Source organism: Mesocricetus auratus, unplaced genomic scaffold (assembly GCF_017639785.1).
Source record: "Mesocricetus auratus isolate SY011 unplaced genomic scaffold, BCM_Maur_2.0 Super-Scaffold_4256, whole genome shotgun sequence".
NCBI lineage: Eukaryota > Metazoa > Chordata > Mammalia > Rodentia > Cricetidae > Mesocricetus > Mesocricetus auratus.
In genome coordinates this window covers 88,843,349-88,861,981 of record NW_024429182.1, presented here as the reverse complement: position 1 = coordinate 88,861,981, position 18,633 = coordinate 88,843,349, and the positions used below count along the sequence as shown (strand labels likewise).

The following is an 18,633-nucleotide window of genomic DNA, read 5'->3' as shown; positions in this document are numbered from 1 at the left end:
GGAATCCTGCTTCTGCCTTGACAGGCTGGAACTACAGGCAGGCTGGCATGCCCATCCATCATTAAGTGGGTTTCTGGGTCCTTGTTTTGCATGTCAAGCAGTTTAACTGCTAAGCTAACTCTTCACCCCATCTACCTTGTTTTGTTTTTTGAAACAGGGTCTTTTATTGGGACTGGAGCCTTGCTGGCCAGCTGTTGAGCTCCAGAGGTTTCCTGTTTTACCTCCCAGTGCTAAGACTATAGGAATGTACAACCATCCCAGTGTTTAACATGGGTACTAGGAATGGAATTCAAGTCCTCATGCTCATGTAGCAGAGCTTTACTGGCTGAGTTATGTTTCTAGCCTTGCCTGTGTTGTAAGACAAGATTTTCATATAGTAGAGGTTGCCCTTGAACTCCTGATCCTCCTTTGTCTACTTCCTGAGTACTGAGATTACAGGCATGGCACCATCACCATGCCTGGTTTAGAACTAAGGTTTTTTTTTTTTGAGATTATTACATCTAGAATAAGAATCATACTATAAAAATTTTATAGTAAAATTAGTGATAGGGTCCATAAGCTGCCTTTGGGTTGCCATGTTTTTGAGAGAAAAAAAAAAGCTTACCCTTAGTTGTGACTTTTCACCAAATATGTAAAGGGCGGCTTGTCGTTTCAAGAGCTGGTTTTGTAGGTAGGTGTTGTTACTGAAGGAGGCTGAGTGATCCTTGCCTGCCAGCCTGGCACCAACATCAATGAAGGATGTTGGACTGCTGATCAAACGGGTGCTGGAACGAAGACTTGCCCATACGCCTTCACAAAAGCCAAGAAAGTTGAATGAGGTAAGTGGGAATGCCACTGAGGAAGATGCATGCTCTGGGGCAGCTTTTGTGCTAATATCAAGTAATCAGTGTAAGCCACGGATCATCATGATCATTTGCCACTTAATTTTTGCAATACAAAGCTTATTTGATGTAGTAGTTTAAAATCACTTTGTCTTATATTTAGAAGAATTTAAGAAATCATTCCCATCATTTCATGCTGATATAAACTTGATATTTAAAGTGAGTACGGGTGCATAAGCAGAGTGTGTGGTGAGGGGAGCAGAGTGTGGCAGTAGACAAGGAAGGAGCCTGAGCTCGGGGTCTCTATGCAGCTCTTAGGCTTCACAGGAGGAAAGCACTTCTGCTTCTTTACTCAGTGCAACAAGAAACTACATCATGAGATAAACTAGAAACTTCCTAAACCATCTAAAGCCAGAGGCTGGGTGTAGAATGCATATTTGGTTTAGTAATAAATGACCTAACTTTAAACAACTAAGAATTCTACTATAGAGTATCCATAAAAAGTAAGAAATTATAAATTTATTAATATGCATTTCACTAATTTAGGACTATTTAAAATATACAGTCAGAAGCAGACATCTTTCAGGAGAACGTCCTTACACACTAAGCAGACAGACGAGCCTTATTGTATAAGCTGATCCAGTTTACATAAATTAGAAAAATATCAAGCATCCACAGAGGCATATACTAATTCTCAAATCTCGCCCTTCAGCACCTTCAAAGCAGCAGAGCCTCTCATACAGGGTGAAAGACCTTCTCAAAGTTGGCTTTTCTTGTGCAAACCTGGAAAGGCTATTTCAGAATCTTTCCCCAGTGATAAATCAAGCCCTGTTTCTAAATGACTGGACATTGCCTCAATAATGCTGTTACCTTCTCTCTTTATCAGCATTTGTGGAGCTTAATAGACCAGTTCAAAAGAAAAGGGAAGGTGATTTCTACTTAAAACAAAGGTGTCCTTCTATGTAACCAGTAAGTTTTCCCTAGGCATCATGGCAAATGGTTTTTAAATAGAATCACAGGAATTTCATAATATAAATGAGACTAAAGGCTATAACTTGAAAAACATGTAAAGTTACTTGTAGCATTTACTTTCATATGAAGGTGATTTTAAAAAGTGACACACTGGGACACATAATACAGTACCTTGATTATGAACTGTTTCCTTAGCTGAAGATTTGGGATTTGACTGAGTGACACATTTGTCTCTGTACCCATGCACTGGTAGGTAAGGTTAAAGACAGAAGAAATGAAATGTATACAGCAGCAAACATCAGAGCAATCGAGTAAGAGAAGAATGTTTAGTTTTAAGGTTAAGTTAACATAGGAGGAAAATGTAAATACCAGAATTAATTAACAAACAGAAAGCTTCCCAATAACAAAAACGATGAACTGATTGTCTACTGAAATAATTCTCAGCACCTGTTTATAAACACTGTAAGCGCAATGAAATGGACAGCACAGCAGAGAGTGCCACTAAAAAATTATACCAAATGGACCAAGGTTTTGAAGACTGTCAGTCAGAAATAACTCTATATAAAAACATAGGGAATTTAGGGTATGTGTGTCAATGTTAGGAGTACACTGGCCCTCACATATTTGTTCTCTGAGCAAGGGAAGAATGAAGCTCTAACAACCATTTGGGATAACTGAGGGCATGTTCTGTAGTCAGCATTAAGCACTGATACAGCATCTTTTCTCCTGTGCATTCAGAAATTATATTTATTTTTTGTAAATAAGTAAAGTTACAAGCAGCAAAAATTCATGATCCTGTGACAATGCCTAATACCACCAATACAAGTCTGTGATGGTTGAAGTAAATGGCTTCTCTCAAATTCTTATTTGCACCAAATGATGGGTAATATTTGAGATAATACTTTTGTGATTTGAGTAATATTTTTCCCTTTAGACAGCAAGTGTTTTGTGACCATGGCAAACTTTACCTGGTAATAACAAAAATGGTGAGTAGTTATATCATTTTCTGAGAAACAGAACTATTCAAATCAATTATGGGAATAATTGTTTTCAGAGTTACTAATAACATTGTTAGCTTTACAATGCAAAATTGCATAAAGCATGACCTCATAATATGATAAATCTTAGAATAATAAAACTCCCTGAAAGTGATGTTCATTCCTATTTCACTCCCTTGGCACTAATGGCCGTAGTAGCCAAATGACACCTGAGTAAAGGCTGCAGAAGCTCTTTCAAGACAGAGCCTTATGCTGTGCCCAAGCTAACTTGAAACTTGGATTCATTCATTCTCTTGCTTTAACCTCTCAAATAAAATAAACCTTCCATATACAGTGGCCTGTGAATCCAAGTGACCTTGGACCTGTCCAGAAGTGGCTAAGAGGACTGTGCCAGTGAAGGAATGATATGCCTCATTTGGGACATATGGTTACATTGCTCAGACCAAACTTCAGAGAGAAGGGAAAGCAATGTGTAAATTGGGTCCAGGGTGGGCACAGCTTACTTTCAATGTGATCTTACAGCTAGTTCAGTGCATGAGATATAGATAGAGTCACTCAATGTTGCACTGAAATGGTTCAACACTAATTAGATTGCTGTTTGCTATATAAAATTGGGAAAGTTAATTTTAAATAGCTGAAATCTCTATCCTGAAAGTAGTTACTTCAAGGATAAACTTTAAAGCCAAAAAACAATGTTATTCACATCTTCACATTTTCTTAAAGTGACTTTTGTTAAAAAAAAAAAAAGGGGATATATCCTCTTTCTTATAATCCATCAACTTGCTGGGTGGTGGCGCACGCCTTTAATCTCAACACTCAGGAATCAGAGGCAGGCGGATCTCGGTGAGTTCGAGGCCAGCCTGGTCTACAGAGCGAGTTCTAGGACAGCCTCCAAAGCTATACAGAGAAACCCTGTCTTGAAAAACAAACAAACAAAAAAAGCAAACCAAACCAAAAAAAAAAATCATCAACTTGCACACTAAACGCAAAGTGATCTGAAAGAAGATGCTGGCCAATTTCTAGTTCTGCTTGTTAGAGCAGGAAAAGTGTACAGTGGATATAAGAGGTAAATCCCAAGTTAACGCTGTATGTCAAAGAAAGGAATATGAAAACAGAAGAGCAAAAAGGAGGCTAAGAAGAAAAACAGGAGGCTCTTCTCATACAGGGTAACTACAGACTGATAAAGAAGTAGTACCCAGCCCTCAGAAGGAATGAGGAGACCTGAACTTGCAAGAGGCCTAAGGAAGAACTGGCAGGCTGTGCAATGTCTACATCTAGTCTTGCCCTGCCTGACACGAATGTACATCTGCCTGTCTTGGTCATGTAAACTTCCAAACTTACTGCCCTACAGTGAGTTCATCACTGTGACTTTACACAGAAGAGATGTACATGAGAGATACATAAAGCAGCTCTAGGACCAGAGAAAGTGCTAGTGAACCTCAGCATATCTAGTTAATCACTGGCCTCTGGGAGCTATGGGAGGCTTTGGCAATGAAGAGATGGTGTAAAAGAATGAGGCCCACTTAAAAGTCACATGATGGGCAGCTGATTGAGAGCAAAAGCTGTAATAAGTTCACAAAGAAATTTGTAGCAAGAAATACTTGGATAAGGAATCAGAAATAATTATATTTTCATATATTAACAAAATGGGTCATAAACTGGAAAGACAAGGTTTTAAAACCAAAATTTATCTTACAGGCCACCTGGCCAAATATGGGAATAAATAAAATGTTCTTAAAGTTTATAAAAAAATACAAGAGTGGGGTATGGGGAGACAATTTAAACTATCTAGGTATCATGAACTTTCTGATTTTGGATTCTGTATTTTTAGATGTAGGATGCTTGGCATGTTAAAGTATAAATATCCTACAATCTAAAACAAAACAAAAACCAACCAACCAACCAACCAACCAACCAACCAACCAAACAGAAGCCACTCTAAGATGCCAAAAACATCTGGTCTATGGCACTTGAGATAAAAGATCTGCAATCTGTCTAAATGTTCATCAGAAAGTTAGGGGAGGTTATAATTCAGCTGTAAAGTGCTTGCTTAGCATGTAGGAGGCATAACTTCAACCACCAGTACTATCATACACAGAAGGGGTAAGTTGTAAACATTTATAAAAATCTGGCAATACTTTATGAGAGGAGAAATTCCAGGACTCTAAGGAAAAATATAGTTTACTGTTTCTTGCTTCAAATCCATTGAAGAGAAAATGAGAATGAAGTTGTTTGAATCTTAAAGTTTAAAAATCCAGGAAAAAAAACCAACTACTACATATGACTTGTTATGAGTGCTTTGTATCTGTCCAAATTCAAGTATTAGAATCCTGACCCTGGTACCTCAGAAGTGACTGTAATTGGAAACAGTGTGGTACAGATGCAATTAGCTAATATAAGGCTATACTGGAATAGACTAGGCCTCTACTACAGTATGACTGGGTCCTTATAAAAAGAAAAAAAAACTTGGAGAAAAGCACTGTGGTGGTTTGAAAAAAAATGGACTCTATAGGGAGTGGTATTATTAGGAGGTGTGGCTTGTTGGAGTAGGTGTGGTCTTGTTGGAGGAAATGTGACATTGTGGGGGTACAGTTTGAGGTCTCATATGCTCAAGCCACGCCCAGTGTGGCACACAGTTGGTTCTTGTTGCCTCAGCTTCTTCACCAGCATCATGTCTGTCTGAACACTGCCATGACCTGCCATGAAGATACTGGACTAAACTTCTGAAATTGTAAGTCCCCCCAATTAAATGTTTTCCTTTATAAAAGAGTTGTCATGTCATGGTGTCTTTTCACAGCAATCAAACCCCTAACCAACACAGACATAGAGAATGCCACATAAAGATGAAAACAGAATCTGAGTAATGCCTCTACATGCAAACGAATGCCACAGATTTCTAGACAACTTCTAGCCCCTAGAAGGCAGTCATCATACATTCTTCCTTAAAGGCCCCAGGATGCTTACTTTGATTCTGGGCTTCTGGGTGCTCTAAAACTATGGGCCTAAAGTTGTTTAAGCCATCATTTGTGGTACTACAGCAGCTCCAGGAAATGAAACACCAGTCTCAGGCCTAACAAATTAACTGGAAACATGGCTCCAGAAAGCTGGAAGCTCTTAGGAAAAAGTGTAATCTCAGACAGTTTTGATGAGGCACTCGAAGACTACCAGGACATGTGTATGGTTTTCAAGAGGGAAAAAGCTGAAGTTTGAAAAACAGAGCATATATGTTGACTTTGAACCAAATTCTGCAATGGAGTAATTATAGACAATTTATAGTTCTTAGGAGAAATCACTGAATCTTATAAGGTATGTCAAAATAACCATAAAATACCTGGTGATGCAGATAAATAGTTCTGGATTCAAAAGAATGGCATAGGTTTAGAAAAAGGACTAAGTGGATTTTAATAAGAACATAGCTCGTAAGGATCACTTTCCTTCTTCAGAGCTTACATGACTCTGTTTTTGTTTTACTGATGATTTGTTCTTTTTGTTTTCAAACATGAGAACAGTAATTGACTTTATAGATGAAAAGGGTCTGTAAAAACTGTTAATATACTAGTGGACAGAACTAATATCCAAATTCTAACACAATTAATAGTCTATATTTAGAAAATACCCAGAAGGATGAAATTTTATAGGTACAACCAATAGCATACTTATGACCAAAAGCAATTCTCCAGGTGAGTATGTTAAGAACAACAGCACATGCCAAACGGGGCAAGACTTCAAATGGCATTATTCTTGCATGGGCTTGCTTCAGGATGGGGCTTTCCCCACAAGGTAATCTAAAGTTGTCTAAACACCTGAAGTGCTGGATGTGATTCTGTAGAATCCACACTATGTGGAGGATAGTGAGTGGATTACAACAAAATAATCTGGGGAAACTCAAAGATAATTAAAATAGACAGGAAACATGAAAACAACTTTAAAAGCTGAAGATCTGAAGTGTGAAAATTTGATTTAGTTTCTAACTCCTGATACTCAGCCTGGCCTCAAACTTATTATCCTTCTGTCTCAGTTTTCTGAGTGCTAGGATTACAGGTGTATGCCACTTGAGCAAGGGGTCAGCATGTAAAAATTATCTGGTACTAGAGTTTTAGAATTATGAGAAAGACCTTCTTAACAAAGAGTTGGTTGTACATGCAAAGTACTATTTTCTGGGAAGAAAGGAATTTTCCATAACTGACAATGTCCATGCAGAACCAGATCATGTGGGTGGCTTGTTTTCAAGGAGCGTCATCCTTGTATAGGAGCAAGAGGAAAAAACTATGATTATAACTCCACTGTGGAGCAGCAGAACTTTGCAGTCAAGACGCCTGGTTTAGAATTTTGTTTGCAGAGTACAAGAATCTCACAGTGACTTGCAGAGACCAGAGTGAAGTGACTACTTCACTCTATTCTATCTCCTCATTACAGTTGCTATGTGTAGTGAGAGCGAAGAAGAGAAATTTAGTTATCATTTTAGCTTACTCTCTAAGACTAGTGAAATTAAAGGTTCTGGAGACACAGCTCAGTTTGGTATCTCTTCTAATTTTGTAGGTAGTCTTTTTACCCTGTGAAATTGTGGTGGGTTGCCACCATTTAAACATAATTATCTTATCTCCTCATTCTCTCTAATTCATCAATATGTAAGACACCATTAATAATTATACTCATCGTTTTATAAGGCATAACACCTATGTCATCCTACTAGAATAAATTTCATCATTCATTGGAGAAGGGTAATTAAGAACAACTAAAAAACATGATTAGTTGATTTTTAAAACATCTACTATCTTGAAGAATGTTCTCCTCTGTTAAACTAGTATCAGTGCTCAGTTATAAAATTACTAACCTCCTCGAGCAAAGCTATTGGATGGGTTTACATCCAAATGTCCTGGCACTACCTGCTTATGCACAGTGGACACTCTTGAAGTCCTCCTTTCAGTCCCTAAAGTCAGCCAAAAAAAAAAAAAAAAGAAGAAGAACAAAACCATAGTGTTCAGGTTAACATTACTCAAATGACAAAAAGTTATCTTCATGTGTAGCAAGTCTAATTGCTGCCAAACATTGTACTTTTTAAATCCCCAAAAGCTTTATTAGAGACAACACAGCAGTGTTATTATTTTACCAGAGATAACACATATTTGAAAGATTATAGAGTTAGGTTTGGCAAGAGCAATCAGAGAATCCAATGATAAATGAAGCAAGGCATGCATGGTGTTACTTTGCAAGAAAAGCCACTTTCTGCTTATGTTGAGGTAATTCAGATAGCTGATAAAGCCAAAGAGACCAACTTCTCAAGTCACATGCTCCTGTCTAACATATCAGGGTTACCTCTACATGAACCCTTTGGGGTTCCATCACATGATAACTGAAACAGAATATTAGTACAAGTCTTAATGGCTTCGTCCAAATCTACAGAAAACAAACTACTACAAAGGCTAAAGCAATTTTGGGAATTTCAAATTTATGTGATAATTTTTAATCAATATACATTTAATAATCAGATTTTCAATTTCATAATAATATTTTAAGGTTTATGTAAAGTAGATTCTGGTACTTTAGGGGTTACTTTATGTTTTATACCTTCTATTTTATTACTATTTTTAGAAGAAAATAATTGAATATCTACACATAGTTACTAATTACTAGACATAAACAGTGGTACTTTGACTTCTAAATAAAAGAAGCTAAAGTTATGGCCTTTCAGGGTAAAAATTTTCAGGAGTCATGTTGAAATAACTAAAACTATGTATCTAAAGAGACTGACTTCAGAAACAGACATTGCCTTTTCAGAGTAGTTGTCAAGAGAGTATCATCAGCTCTTACCTGGGGACAGAGAAAGTGCTGGTTTAACAGTCAGGGTATTGTTGCCTCTGAGTTTCTGATGGACAGTTACTGCAGTCAATAAAGCTTGCAAGTACTTTTCTTGCTCTATGCTACTGGAAGATTCTAAAGAGGAGGTAGAAACTATAACACAAAAGAAACATAAGTAAGATAAGTTTAACTATATTTGCTTATACTTTCTTTATATAACTTTATGCTACCACACCCAAATATAGAAACCAGTTAGATTTAAAGCCTGATCAATTATGTAGCTTGATGCTGGTTTCAACACATCTACTTCTCAACTGCTCATGATTCTCCCATAAAAGGCCCAAGTCTGGAAAGCTAGCACAGGACTCTCCTTCTAAACACAGATGTATTGATAGGATCAAAATGAAGATGCACAAATAACATTTCCTTGATGGTCTCCTAATATCTTATCCATACTACTGTGTGGGTACAGATAGGATAGAGTGGGTTTCTTTGGCATTCCAGAATAGGCAGAGGTGAGAATGTCTTAACAGGTTTAACAGGTGACATGGACATTGGGACTCTGTTGCTGGAAGAGTAGAGGAAGACAGGAGGAATATAGGAGCCACTTTTGTCACATGCCCTGCTCCTTCTAAGGGGCAGAAGTCAGGCATAAATACAAACAACTGTAAAGCAAATAGTTGGCAGGAATGAGTCTAGTTTGTGTGAAGCAAAACTGAATCACTGAAATGAGTTCAGATCCTTTATTTATGACTGTATATTTAGTTTTTTTTTTTTTTTGTTTTTGTTTTTACGAGACAGGGTTTCTCTGTATTGTTTCGGAGGCTATCGGTCCAGCCCGGCCTCGAACTCACAGAGATCCGCCTGCCTTTGCCTCCCGAGTGCTGGGATTAAAGGCGTGCGCCACCACCGCCCGGTCCTATATTTAGTTTTTGATAAAGGCTCATGTAGTACAGACTAGCCTCAAAGTCATTAAGTTGCTGAGGCTGACCTGAAATACTGCTCCTCCTGCCTCCACCTTTCCCAAACCTGGGAGTACAGGTGGGTACTACATACTTGGCAGGCACAAGCATCCAGAAGAGGTGTCCTAAAAGGACAACAAAATCATACATCTTCTTATACCTTAAACAAAATAATCTGCGTTATTTTTATCTGCTCGAAGATATCATCAGATATAAGGTTCATATGAAGTCATAAGTCTTCAACTATGACTATTCTTTCTGATTACATCAATTAGAAGGCACGTCCCAACTTGAAAAACATCAAAACAGAATAAGCAAATGTATTTATTCAGAAACATACTGGAATAAAAAAATAAGATTCCTATCAGATAAATCAGAACACAGGAATAACTTCCCCATTGTATACTTGCCGGTGTTCCAGAACTCATAGACTCTCTGCAGTTATATTTGCTTATGCTCTAATATACACACATTGGCTTGGGAGAACTTTCCAAAACAGAAAGTGGTAAAATCAACTTCCTTTTTTTAAACACTGCTGAAACTCCAAGCCAGGCACAATACAGTACTGTGCATGATGCCCTCAATAAAGCAAATTATGAGGTGGCATACTGGCCAACTTTCAGGAGGGAAGTAGATAAAAACAGAGATCTCAAAAACCACATGGCTTTTCTACCTTCTTGACCAAAGATTTTGGGTTTTAAAGAAGAATATTATTCCCCAAATCATATCTAATACTGTAGTGGCCCAAAGTTTAACTAGAAATTATGAAAAAAGTCAGCAAACTATAGCTCAAGACATTACTACGATGGTCATGGTGCTCCCAAATATCCCTGGGACAAGGGACAATATCACTTTCTATTTCCCTAGTTTCCTAAAAAATTCTTGGTCTGAGACTGCCAAAAGCTGCATTCTAGTTGAGTTTACTGTTACCATTTGTGTATAATCATATGCCACACAGGACAAAATCCCTATTTACCTCTGCAGTTGTTAAATTTATCTGGATACTTTTCAGAGAAAAAGAGCAATGATTGGTATAATCTAGTTTTTAACAATGGGTATTCTGGTTTGCCAGAATGAAAACAGCCTAGAACCAAAGACTAAGAAATAGGTAAGATGTTAAATTCAACATGAAATCTCACATGCCCGCAGCTGTCTTCGCTTAAGTCCAACTCTGCATATTCTGCTTTTGGCACAGGGAAAGGGTGTGGTGAGAGGTAGTTGGACCCAGGTTTTACTCCCTTTACCTTTGAGAAGATGCTGTCTCTTCAGTTTCACTATGGCATTCAGGATGCCCTCAACCTTCAGGGATTAAAGGGATCAAGTGACCCTGCCTCAGTCTCCCAGGGAGCTGAGTCCACAGGCCTAGACACTGTGCCTGGTGGGGGGTTAGGAATACTCTTCAGTGAGAGCTGTGTTGTACAGAGATGCTTACCGGCTTGAGGGGAGTTCTGTGATTTGAAAAGACCAACAACTCCCTTCCCATGGAATCCCCCAGATCGGAGGAGCAGAGTACCACTTCTTGAGTTCTTCCAACATACAACGGGTAGGCGATTGTGTCGATAGCAGCGGGCTACTCTTGGTAAACTACTGTCTTGTACAGCTTGAGGTATAACTAAAAGGCCAGGGTAGCTTCAGGAATGCAGAGGGGAGAAAGAGAGTGATTAGGAGAAGGGTAAGAAACATTGGAAGCAATATAATATAAAATATAAATAGCATGTCACTGTGAGTTTTGAACATGTAGAAACACATTGGTGGAGATGTATCATAAAATATGGAAGTTCATTTAAACTCAAATTTTTTGAAACAGGGTCTTATCACATAGCCCTGTTTGGTCTGGAACTTGCTCTGTAGACCAAGATCACCTTGAACTCACAGAGATCCATCTGCTTCTGCTTTCCTGAGCACTAGGATTAAAGGTCTGTGTTATGAGAAAAAGTCAAACTGTTAACAACTCACAACAATGACAACAGGAAACAAAGCCAACTGTAGACTACCTGAGAAGTGAAAGGGTTAAGAATCAAAAAGAAACGATTTTTGGAATGACAACAGAAAGTTCAAATCTCAGAACAAGTTGAACTTGTCTCATTAACACTACATAACGATAATGTTTATTTATAGTCAAGGACTTACTATGTAACCCTAGCTGGCCTGGAATTTGATGGAGACCAAGCTGGCTTTGAATTCACAGAAACCAATCTGCCTTTGCCTCCTAAGGGTTGGGATTAAAGGTGTGTGCCACCAAGTCTGTGTTATGATAATTTTTTTAATTAAAAAACTTAAAACTAACTATCAGAGAATTTCATACAACATATCTACATGTTTATGTATTCATTTTTAAAGACTGGCTCTCAAAGTTCAGGATAGGATGCTGGGGAAGTAAAGTGTATGAGTACGTAATTTGTAAGTGAAAGAAGAGAGCAATGTGATTTATTTGAATAATCACACTTATTTTAACTCCTTGACACTAATCTAGCATCTTTTTGGTGATTTTTTATTATTATGGTAAAATTTACCATGTTATGATGGGGGAAGTCCTGTGTATATGTCAATAAAGTACTGTTGGCCAATAGGGAATCAAGATAGGTGGGACTAGGAATCCAGGAGGACTCTGGGAAGGAGAAATACAGGAAGTCAAGATGTAGCTACTATAAGGGTCAGAAGTCCGGACCCCTTTCTCCAGTAAGAGAAATACTTAGACGGGTTAAATACTTAAGTCAGAGCTAGCCAGTAAGAAATAAGCAAGGCCAACAGCTTCATAATTAATACAGCCTCCTGTGTGTTTATTTGGGACTGATGCGGCTCTGGAACCAGGCTGGCGGGAAGGCTTCCCTTTACAATGTTATTATTCACTTCACGAATACAGGTCTATGGAGTTAAGTACACTAATAAGGTTGTATATATATCACCCCAATTCTTCTCCTATACTCCCTCACGATTCTTGTTCATTGTTCTCAGGTCACACACACACACTTCCTAAGAGAAAATGTGGTATTCTATCTTCCTTTATTACCTGTTGCCTGCTTACCTCCCTCTTTAAGACTCCTCTCCCCTCACTAATACTTTCACTTTCCTGATATATATATACACATATATTATACATATATAAAGAAATGTAGATTCTACATATTAGGAAAAGTGTGGTATTTATATTTACAGGTCTAGTTTATTTTGCTTAAAATGATGCTCACCAAACAGTGCCATCCACTTTCCTACAAATGATATATTTCACATTTTATAGCTGAATAAAATTCCATGGTGTATAACTACCACATTCTCTTTATTCATCTGTGATGGGCATCTAGGTTAGCTCCATATTTTGGCTATTGTGAACAGTGCTGCAATAAACATGGACAAGCAGATGTGTCTGTGGTGGACTGACTTAGATTCACTCAAGTTTACAGCCATCAGTGGTACAGCTAGATCATATGGAAATTTTATTTAGTATTTTGAGGAAACTCCAATCTAATTTCCATAGTGATCACACCATTTTATATTCTCACCAGCAGGATAAAAGGGTTCCCTCTCTAAAATCCTCACCATCATTTGCTGCTACTGCATTCTTCTAAGGATTAAGGATGATTAACATTTTTCATATATTTATGGGACACTTTCTTCTTTTGGGATCAGTCTTCTCAAGCATTTGTTCATTTATTGAATAGATGACTTTGTGTGCTTAATTTTTTCCGACCAAAATAACCGCTGTCTTATGGAATGTTTATTAAAATTTCCTGTTATCACCTATTGTGTAATCAAAGTATTAAATTTGGGTAGGGTGGAATAGAGTTTTAGAGAATATATTTTTATATATAGTAAAGCATAAAGTAGAATTTAATACTTTTGGAAAACACCAATAGGCGGCAAGAACACAGAAAAGAAGATGTGTTCATTTATATTTTTTAAGTCATATCTTAGGAAAACACTGTAAGTAGACAATATAGGAGAGCCCTATCTATATCTGGGTCAGCAAATCACAGCCTGTGGTCAAAGCCTGCCACACCTATTCACTTCTTAGTCTATGACTGCTTTGGTGGCAGAGCTAGGCCCCTGAAATAATAGACCATATGATTTGCAAACTGTCAGTCTTTATTCTCTGGTTCTGGAGAATGTCTGTAGAGCTCAGGCCTCCAGCAGACATGCTTCTCTTGCAGATGTTATTCTTACTTTAGGTTATCTTCACACACATGCTGGAAAACAGACAAACTACAGAAAAAGAGATAAAGAAACTGCACAGAGGGAACAAGCACTGTCACTTTCTGCTATAGCAGAGGTACTTTTCAGTAATCTACTTGTTCTGAGAATATCAATGGGATGCCATCTCATATTGCATAAAACATATCTCTATACATCTCTGGAATCTTGTTGCTGGAATACTTGGAAGATTCAAATGGGAAATGAAGAAAGATCTCTTTCTGGAGCTGAGTGACACTTACCTCCTGCATAGTGAATACAACCTATTGGAGGCAGTGATTCGGAAATACTCCGGTTTTGAACGGGAGGAGGTGCCACTTATGGTTCCCAAACCTAAGCGCTGATAATCTCTGAAACATGCTTTTTCCACCAACTGTTCCATTGTGGATTTCTCTGAGGCCTTCAGGGTTGTATTTGTTGGGAGTTCACTATCATCTGAAACTGACAGGCAGAAACAGGTTTCGTCAAAATGATTAGTTCAAAGTTAAGAACTTAAATCAACAGCAACAACAACAACAACAACAACAAAGACTACTACTAATTCATCTTTTTGGAGACAGGGTCTCATTATGTAACTTGGGGTGACCTGGAACTTGATATGTATACAAGGCTTGTCTGGAATTCACAGAGATCTGTCTGCTTCTGCCTCCCCAAGGCTAAGATTCAAGGCATGCAATGCCATGCCTGGTTCAAAACCGCCTTTTGGAGAAGGCTTTTATGTTAGGGTTACCAGGATTTTATGTATAATAAATTAAATCATATAATTTCTACAAGGGATTATAGCTCAATATAGATGAAAACAGTAATGGAAGTCAGGAAATATATTAAGAATAACAACTATTAAAAAATCAGGGAAGTAATACCACTTAAATAACTTCTAAAAACTAAGTAAGGCATGGTAGGTGCATCCTAACAACCCAGCATTTGGGAAGTAAAGGCAGGAATACTAGAAGTTCAAAGCCAGCCTTGGCTACATAAAACCCTGTCTCAATAAACAAGGAAATAGAAAATTCACCTGGTGTGGTGGCACACACCTTTAATCTCAGTACTAAGGAGGCAGAGGAATTTGAGGCCAGACTGGTCTACACAGTATGTTTCAGGACATTCAGGAAGACCTCATCTCTAAGAGAAATGAAACAAGAGCAAAACAGCTAAAAATAACATGATTTTAAATTCATAAGCCACACTTTTCTGTTTGAGCCAGGCGTGTCCATTGATACTAAAGTATAGTAATTTGTATGGAGAACTCTAAAACAGAGGATAATCTGTTAGTAAAATTTATCTTTAATAAGATCACTACATAAATTCATCATCCAATGTTTTGTATTAATTTTCAAAATGTTGAAATTTCTATATTAAAAGCATAGTAGAGGGAAAACTATGAATAGTTCACTTGGTTCCTGGAAATCCTTTCATTAGAGGATGTAATGTATATGAAAAACTGTCACTCTTTATAATCACAGGTTCACATTCCTCTGATTTAAATGTGAAAGAATTTACTCAATAACCAAGTATTCTGGAGAATATTTTTTTAAAGGGCATTTCTAATTGGTACTGAATGTCACAACCAAAAATTCATTTAAAAAACTGTCCTCATTTTCTATTTGTTTTTAATATGAGAAAAGTTAAACTTTCAAAGGCCTCAGAAATGTACTCAACAGTCAAGGAAAAGATATGACTTTCCCTTGGACAATGTATGGTGGCACATGTCTTTAAAGCATTCAAGGCAGGCAGATCACTGGGAATTTGAGGCCAGTCTGGTCTACATAGTGAGTTCCAGGATAATCAGGATACATATAGAGAACATGTCTCAACAAAACAAAAGATATAGCTCTCTCCAAGAGTAGACAAAAACCAAAACCCCAAACAAAGTAAAAGAGCTAGTTATGGTGCCACGTGGCACATACCTGCAACCCTACTACTTAGGAAGTGGAGGCAGGAAGAATATCCTGTGTGTGAAGCTAGTCTGGGCATAGTGGATCTATATGTCTAAAGCAAGACAAAACAAAACAGCATTATGAAAACCAACAACAATTATCCCTAAAGAATCAGACTTTGTGTTTCTGCTTGAGAATTTCACAGTAACACACTTAGATGCCAGTTTCATGTCCTTTTAACTTTAGAGGACGAAAGAACATTACATAACCTGGTCTTTTGGTAGAGTAATTATGTAATGACTTTTATTGTTTGAGTTTTAGAGTAAGGGTCTCACTATAGTTCCCAAGCTGGTCTTGAATTTATGAGCTGAAGTGACCCTCCTGCTTTGGCTTCTGAGTAGCTGCAACTATACATGTTCTATCATGTCCTGTTATAGACTGCTGTTTTTTAGTTTTTGTTACATGAAATAATTCAATTAGAAGAGTCAATGGTTATGAATAACAATGTTTTGTATATGACTGTGAGTAGGCCAGAGTTCCAAAAAGTGTTTATTTTAGCAAGTGTACTGTGGAATATTACTTTAAGGTGTGTTACATTTGTTTATGCTGTAGAACATTTGTTTTAATGATGCAAAGATGTGTTGCATTCTTTTACGTTGCATTTAACTTGGTGAAGCTATGATTCTTTGCCTGTTTAAAACACCTAATGGTCTATCTGAATGGCCAATAGAGAGGCAGAAGAAATGACAGTTGGGGCTGGCAGACATGCAGAGAGAATTGAGGAGAAATCTGGGAAGAGAAGAAGAAACTAGAAAAGGAGGAAGGAAGGAGCAAGATAGATCAAGGAGAGGAGGATGTCGGTGACCAGATACCCAGCCAGCCACAGAGTAAGAGTGAAAGTAAGATATACAGAAGTTAAAAAAGGAAAATGCCCAGAGGCAAAAGGTAGCTGAGATAATTTAAGAAAAGCTGGCAAGAAACAAACCAAGTCACAGGAGGCCATTTCTTAAATATAAACCAGTAGCACAGACAATGAGAGCAACAACTAATAAATGGGACCTCCTGAAACTGAGAAGCTTCTATAAACAAGGAACATGGCCAATAAGACAAAACAGCAATCTACAAAACGGGAAAAGATCTTTACCAACCCCATATCTAACAGAGGGCTGATATCCAAAATATACAAAGAACTCAAGAAGCTAGTCACCAAAACACCAAATAATCCAATAAAAAAAATGGGGTACAGATCTAAACAGAGAACTCTCAACAGAGGAATCTCAAATGGCTGAGAGACATTTAAGGAAATACTCAGCATTCTTAGTAATCAGGGAAATGCAAATCAAAACAGCTCGGAGATACCATCTTACACCTGTCAGAATGGCCAAGATAAAAAAAAAAAAACAAACACCAATGACTGTCTCGAAAAACCAAACCAAACCAAACCAAACAAACAAAACAAAACACCAATGACAGTTTATGCTGAAGAGGATTTGGAGTAAGGGGAATGTTTTTCCATTGCTGGTGGGAGTGCAAACTTGTACAGCCATTTTGGAAATCAATATGGCGGTTTCTCAGAAAACCGGGAATCAATCTACCTCAAGACCCAGCAATATCACTTTTTGGCATATACCCAAAGGATACACTTTCACACAAGGACACTTGCTCAACTATGTTCATAGCAGCATTATTACGTAGTAGCCAGAACATGGAAACAACCTAGATGCCCCTCAACTGAAGAATGGATAAGGAAAATGTGGTTCATTTACATAATCGAGTACTACTCAGCAGTAAAAAAACAATGGAATCTTGAAATGTGCAGGCAAATGGACAGAACTAGAAAAAGTCATCATAAGTGAGGTAACCCAAAACCAGAAAAACAAATATAATGTGTATTCACTCCTAAGTGGATACCAGACATAAAGCAAAGGATAACCAGCCTACAGGCCACAAACCCAAAGAATCTAGGTAACAAAGAGGACCCTAAGAAAGACATACATGCATGCGTCTAAGAAGAAGAAAAAGACAAGATCTCCTGAGTAAATTGAGGGCGGGCAGGGAGGAGGATGGAAGGGAAGATGGGGAAAATGCATATATAGCTCAATAAAAAAAATAAATAGAAAGAAACAAGTCAAGCTAAGGAAGGGTGTTTATAAGAAAGACTAAGACTCTGTGTGTGATCAATTTGGGGGCTGTATGGTGGGCCCCCCAAAAGAGTAAAAAGGTAAAAAACAACTACATTTTGGCATACCAATGTGGGGCTCTCAAATTTCCATATAGGACCTGAGAAAGAATGAAAAAAGAAAAGAAAGAAAGAAATAGGCCATTGCTTCTTTATAGGTGCTGCTATTCAACCAGCTGTACTAAGTAGAAAAGGCAACTAAGTAAAACAAAACAAAAAAACCAAAACAAACAAACAAACAAAAAACCAAAACAACAACAAAACAAAACAAAAAAAAAGTGCCTGGCAAACTAAGTATAAAAACTGCTCGTGGCAGTGCAGGTACCAGCTTACTACATCTAGGAAGGTTGAATGCAGTTTCTGGTCATGAACCTACAAATGGGCCTCAAGCTTTAGGCTTGGCTCTCACAAACCTAGAAGTGTGTAGAGCCAGCTGAGAGCCAAGCAGAGGATCCAGGTGTAGCTTAGCAGTTTAAAGTTTGCTCATGCTGTCAAAAAAGACTAGAGATACAAAGTAAAGGAGGTTCAGATGGAAAAAAACCTGTAAACAGGTTCCAGTGTGTTTTACAATGTACATAGGTTTAAGAAAAAAAGAAAATGGGTATGGACAGTCATACAAAGGAAGAAATAGATTAAAAATTATAAGCAAGACAGCACATGGAGAGGAGGACATCAGGGACCGGCCACCCAGCTACACAGCAAACCATGGAGTAAGAGTGAAATTAAGATTATAGATACAGAGAAAGATAAGAGCCCAGAAGAAAAAGATAGATAGAATAATTTAAGATAAGAAAAGATGGCTAGTAACAAGCCAAGCTAAGTATGGGCATTCATAAA

General features: G+C 37.7%; 1 protein-coding gene across 4 annotated transcripts in view; it reads right to left on the bottom strand.

The window, feature by feature from the left end:
* Sbf2 (SET binding factor 2) overlaps positions 1-18,633 on the bottom strand; it is a 360,275-nt gene that overhangs the window by 40,787 nt on the left and 300,855 nt on the right. Inside the window, exons 26-31 of one of the 4 annotated variants that reach the window (XM_040756376.1) lie at positions 13,983-14,181; positions 10,985-11,181; positions 8,603-8,743; positions 7,626-7,721; positions 1,965-2,039; positions 605-789 (exon numbers count right to left, since the gene is read on the bottom strand). In XM_040756376.1, the coding sequence (XP_040612310.1) occupies positions 605-789; positions 1,965-2,039; positions 7,626-7,721; positions 8,603-8,743; positions 10,985-11,181; positions 13,983-14,181 (893 nt within the window). The remainder of the gene's footprint in view (positions 1-604; positions 790-1,964; positions 2,040-7,625; positions 7,722-8,602; positions 8,744-10,984; positions 11,182-13,982; positions 14,182-18,633) is intronic. The other 3 variants (XM_040756381.1, XM_040756385.1, XM_040756391.1) reach the window with 3 other exon arrangements.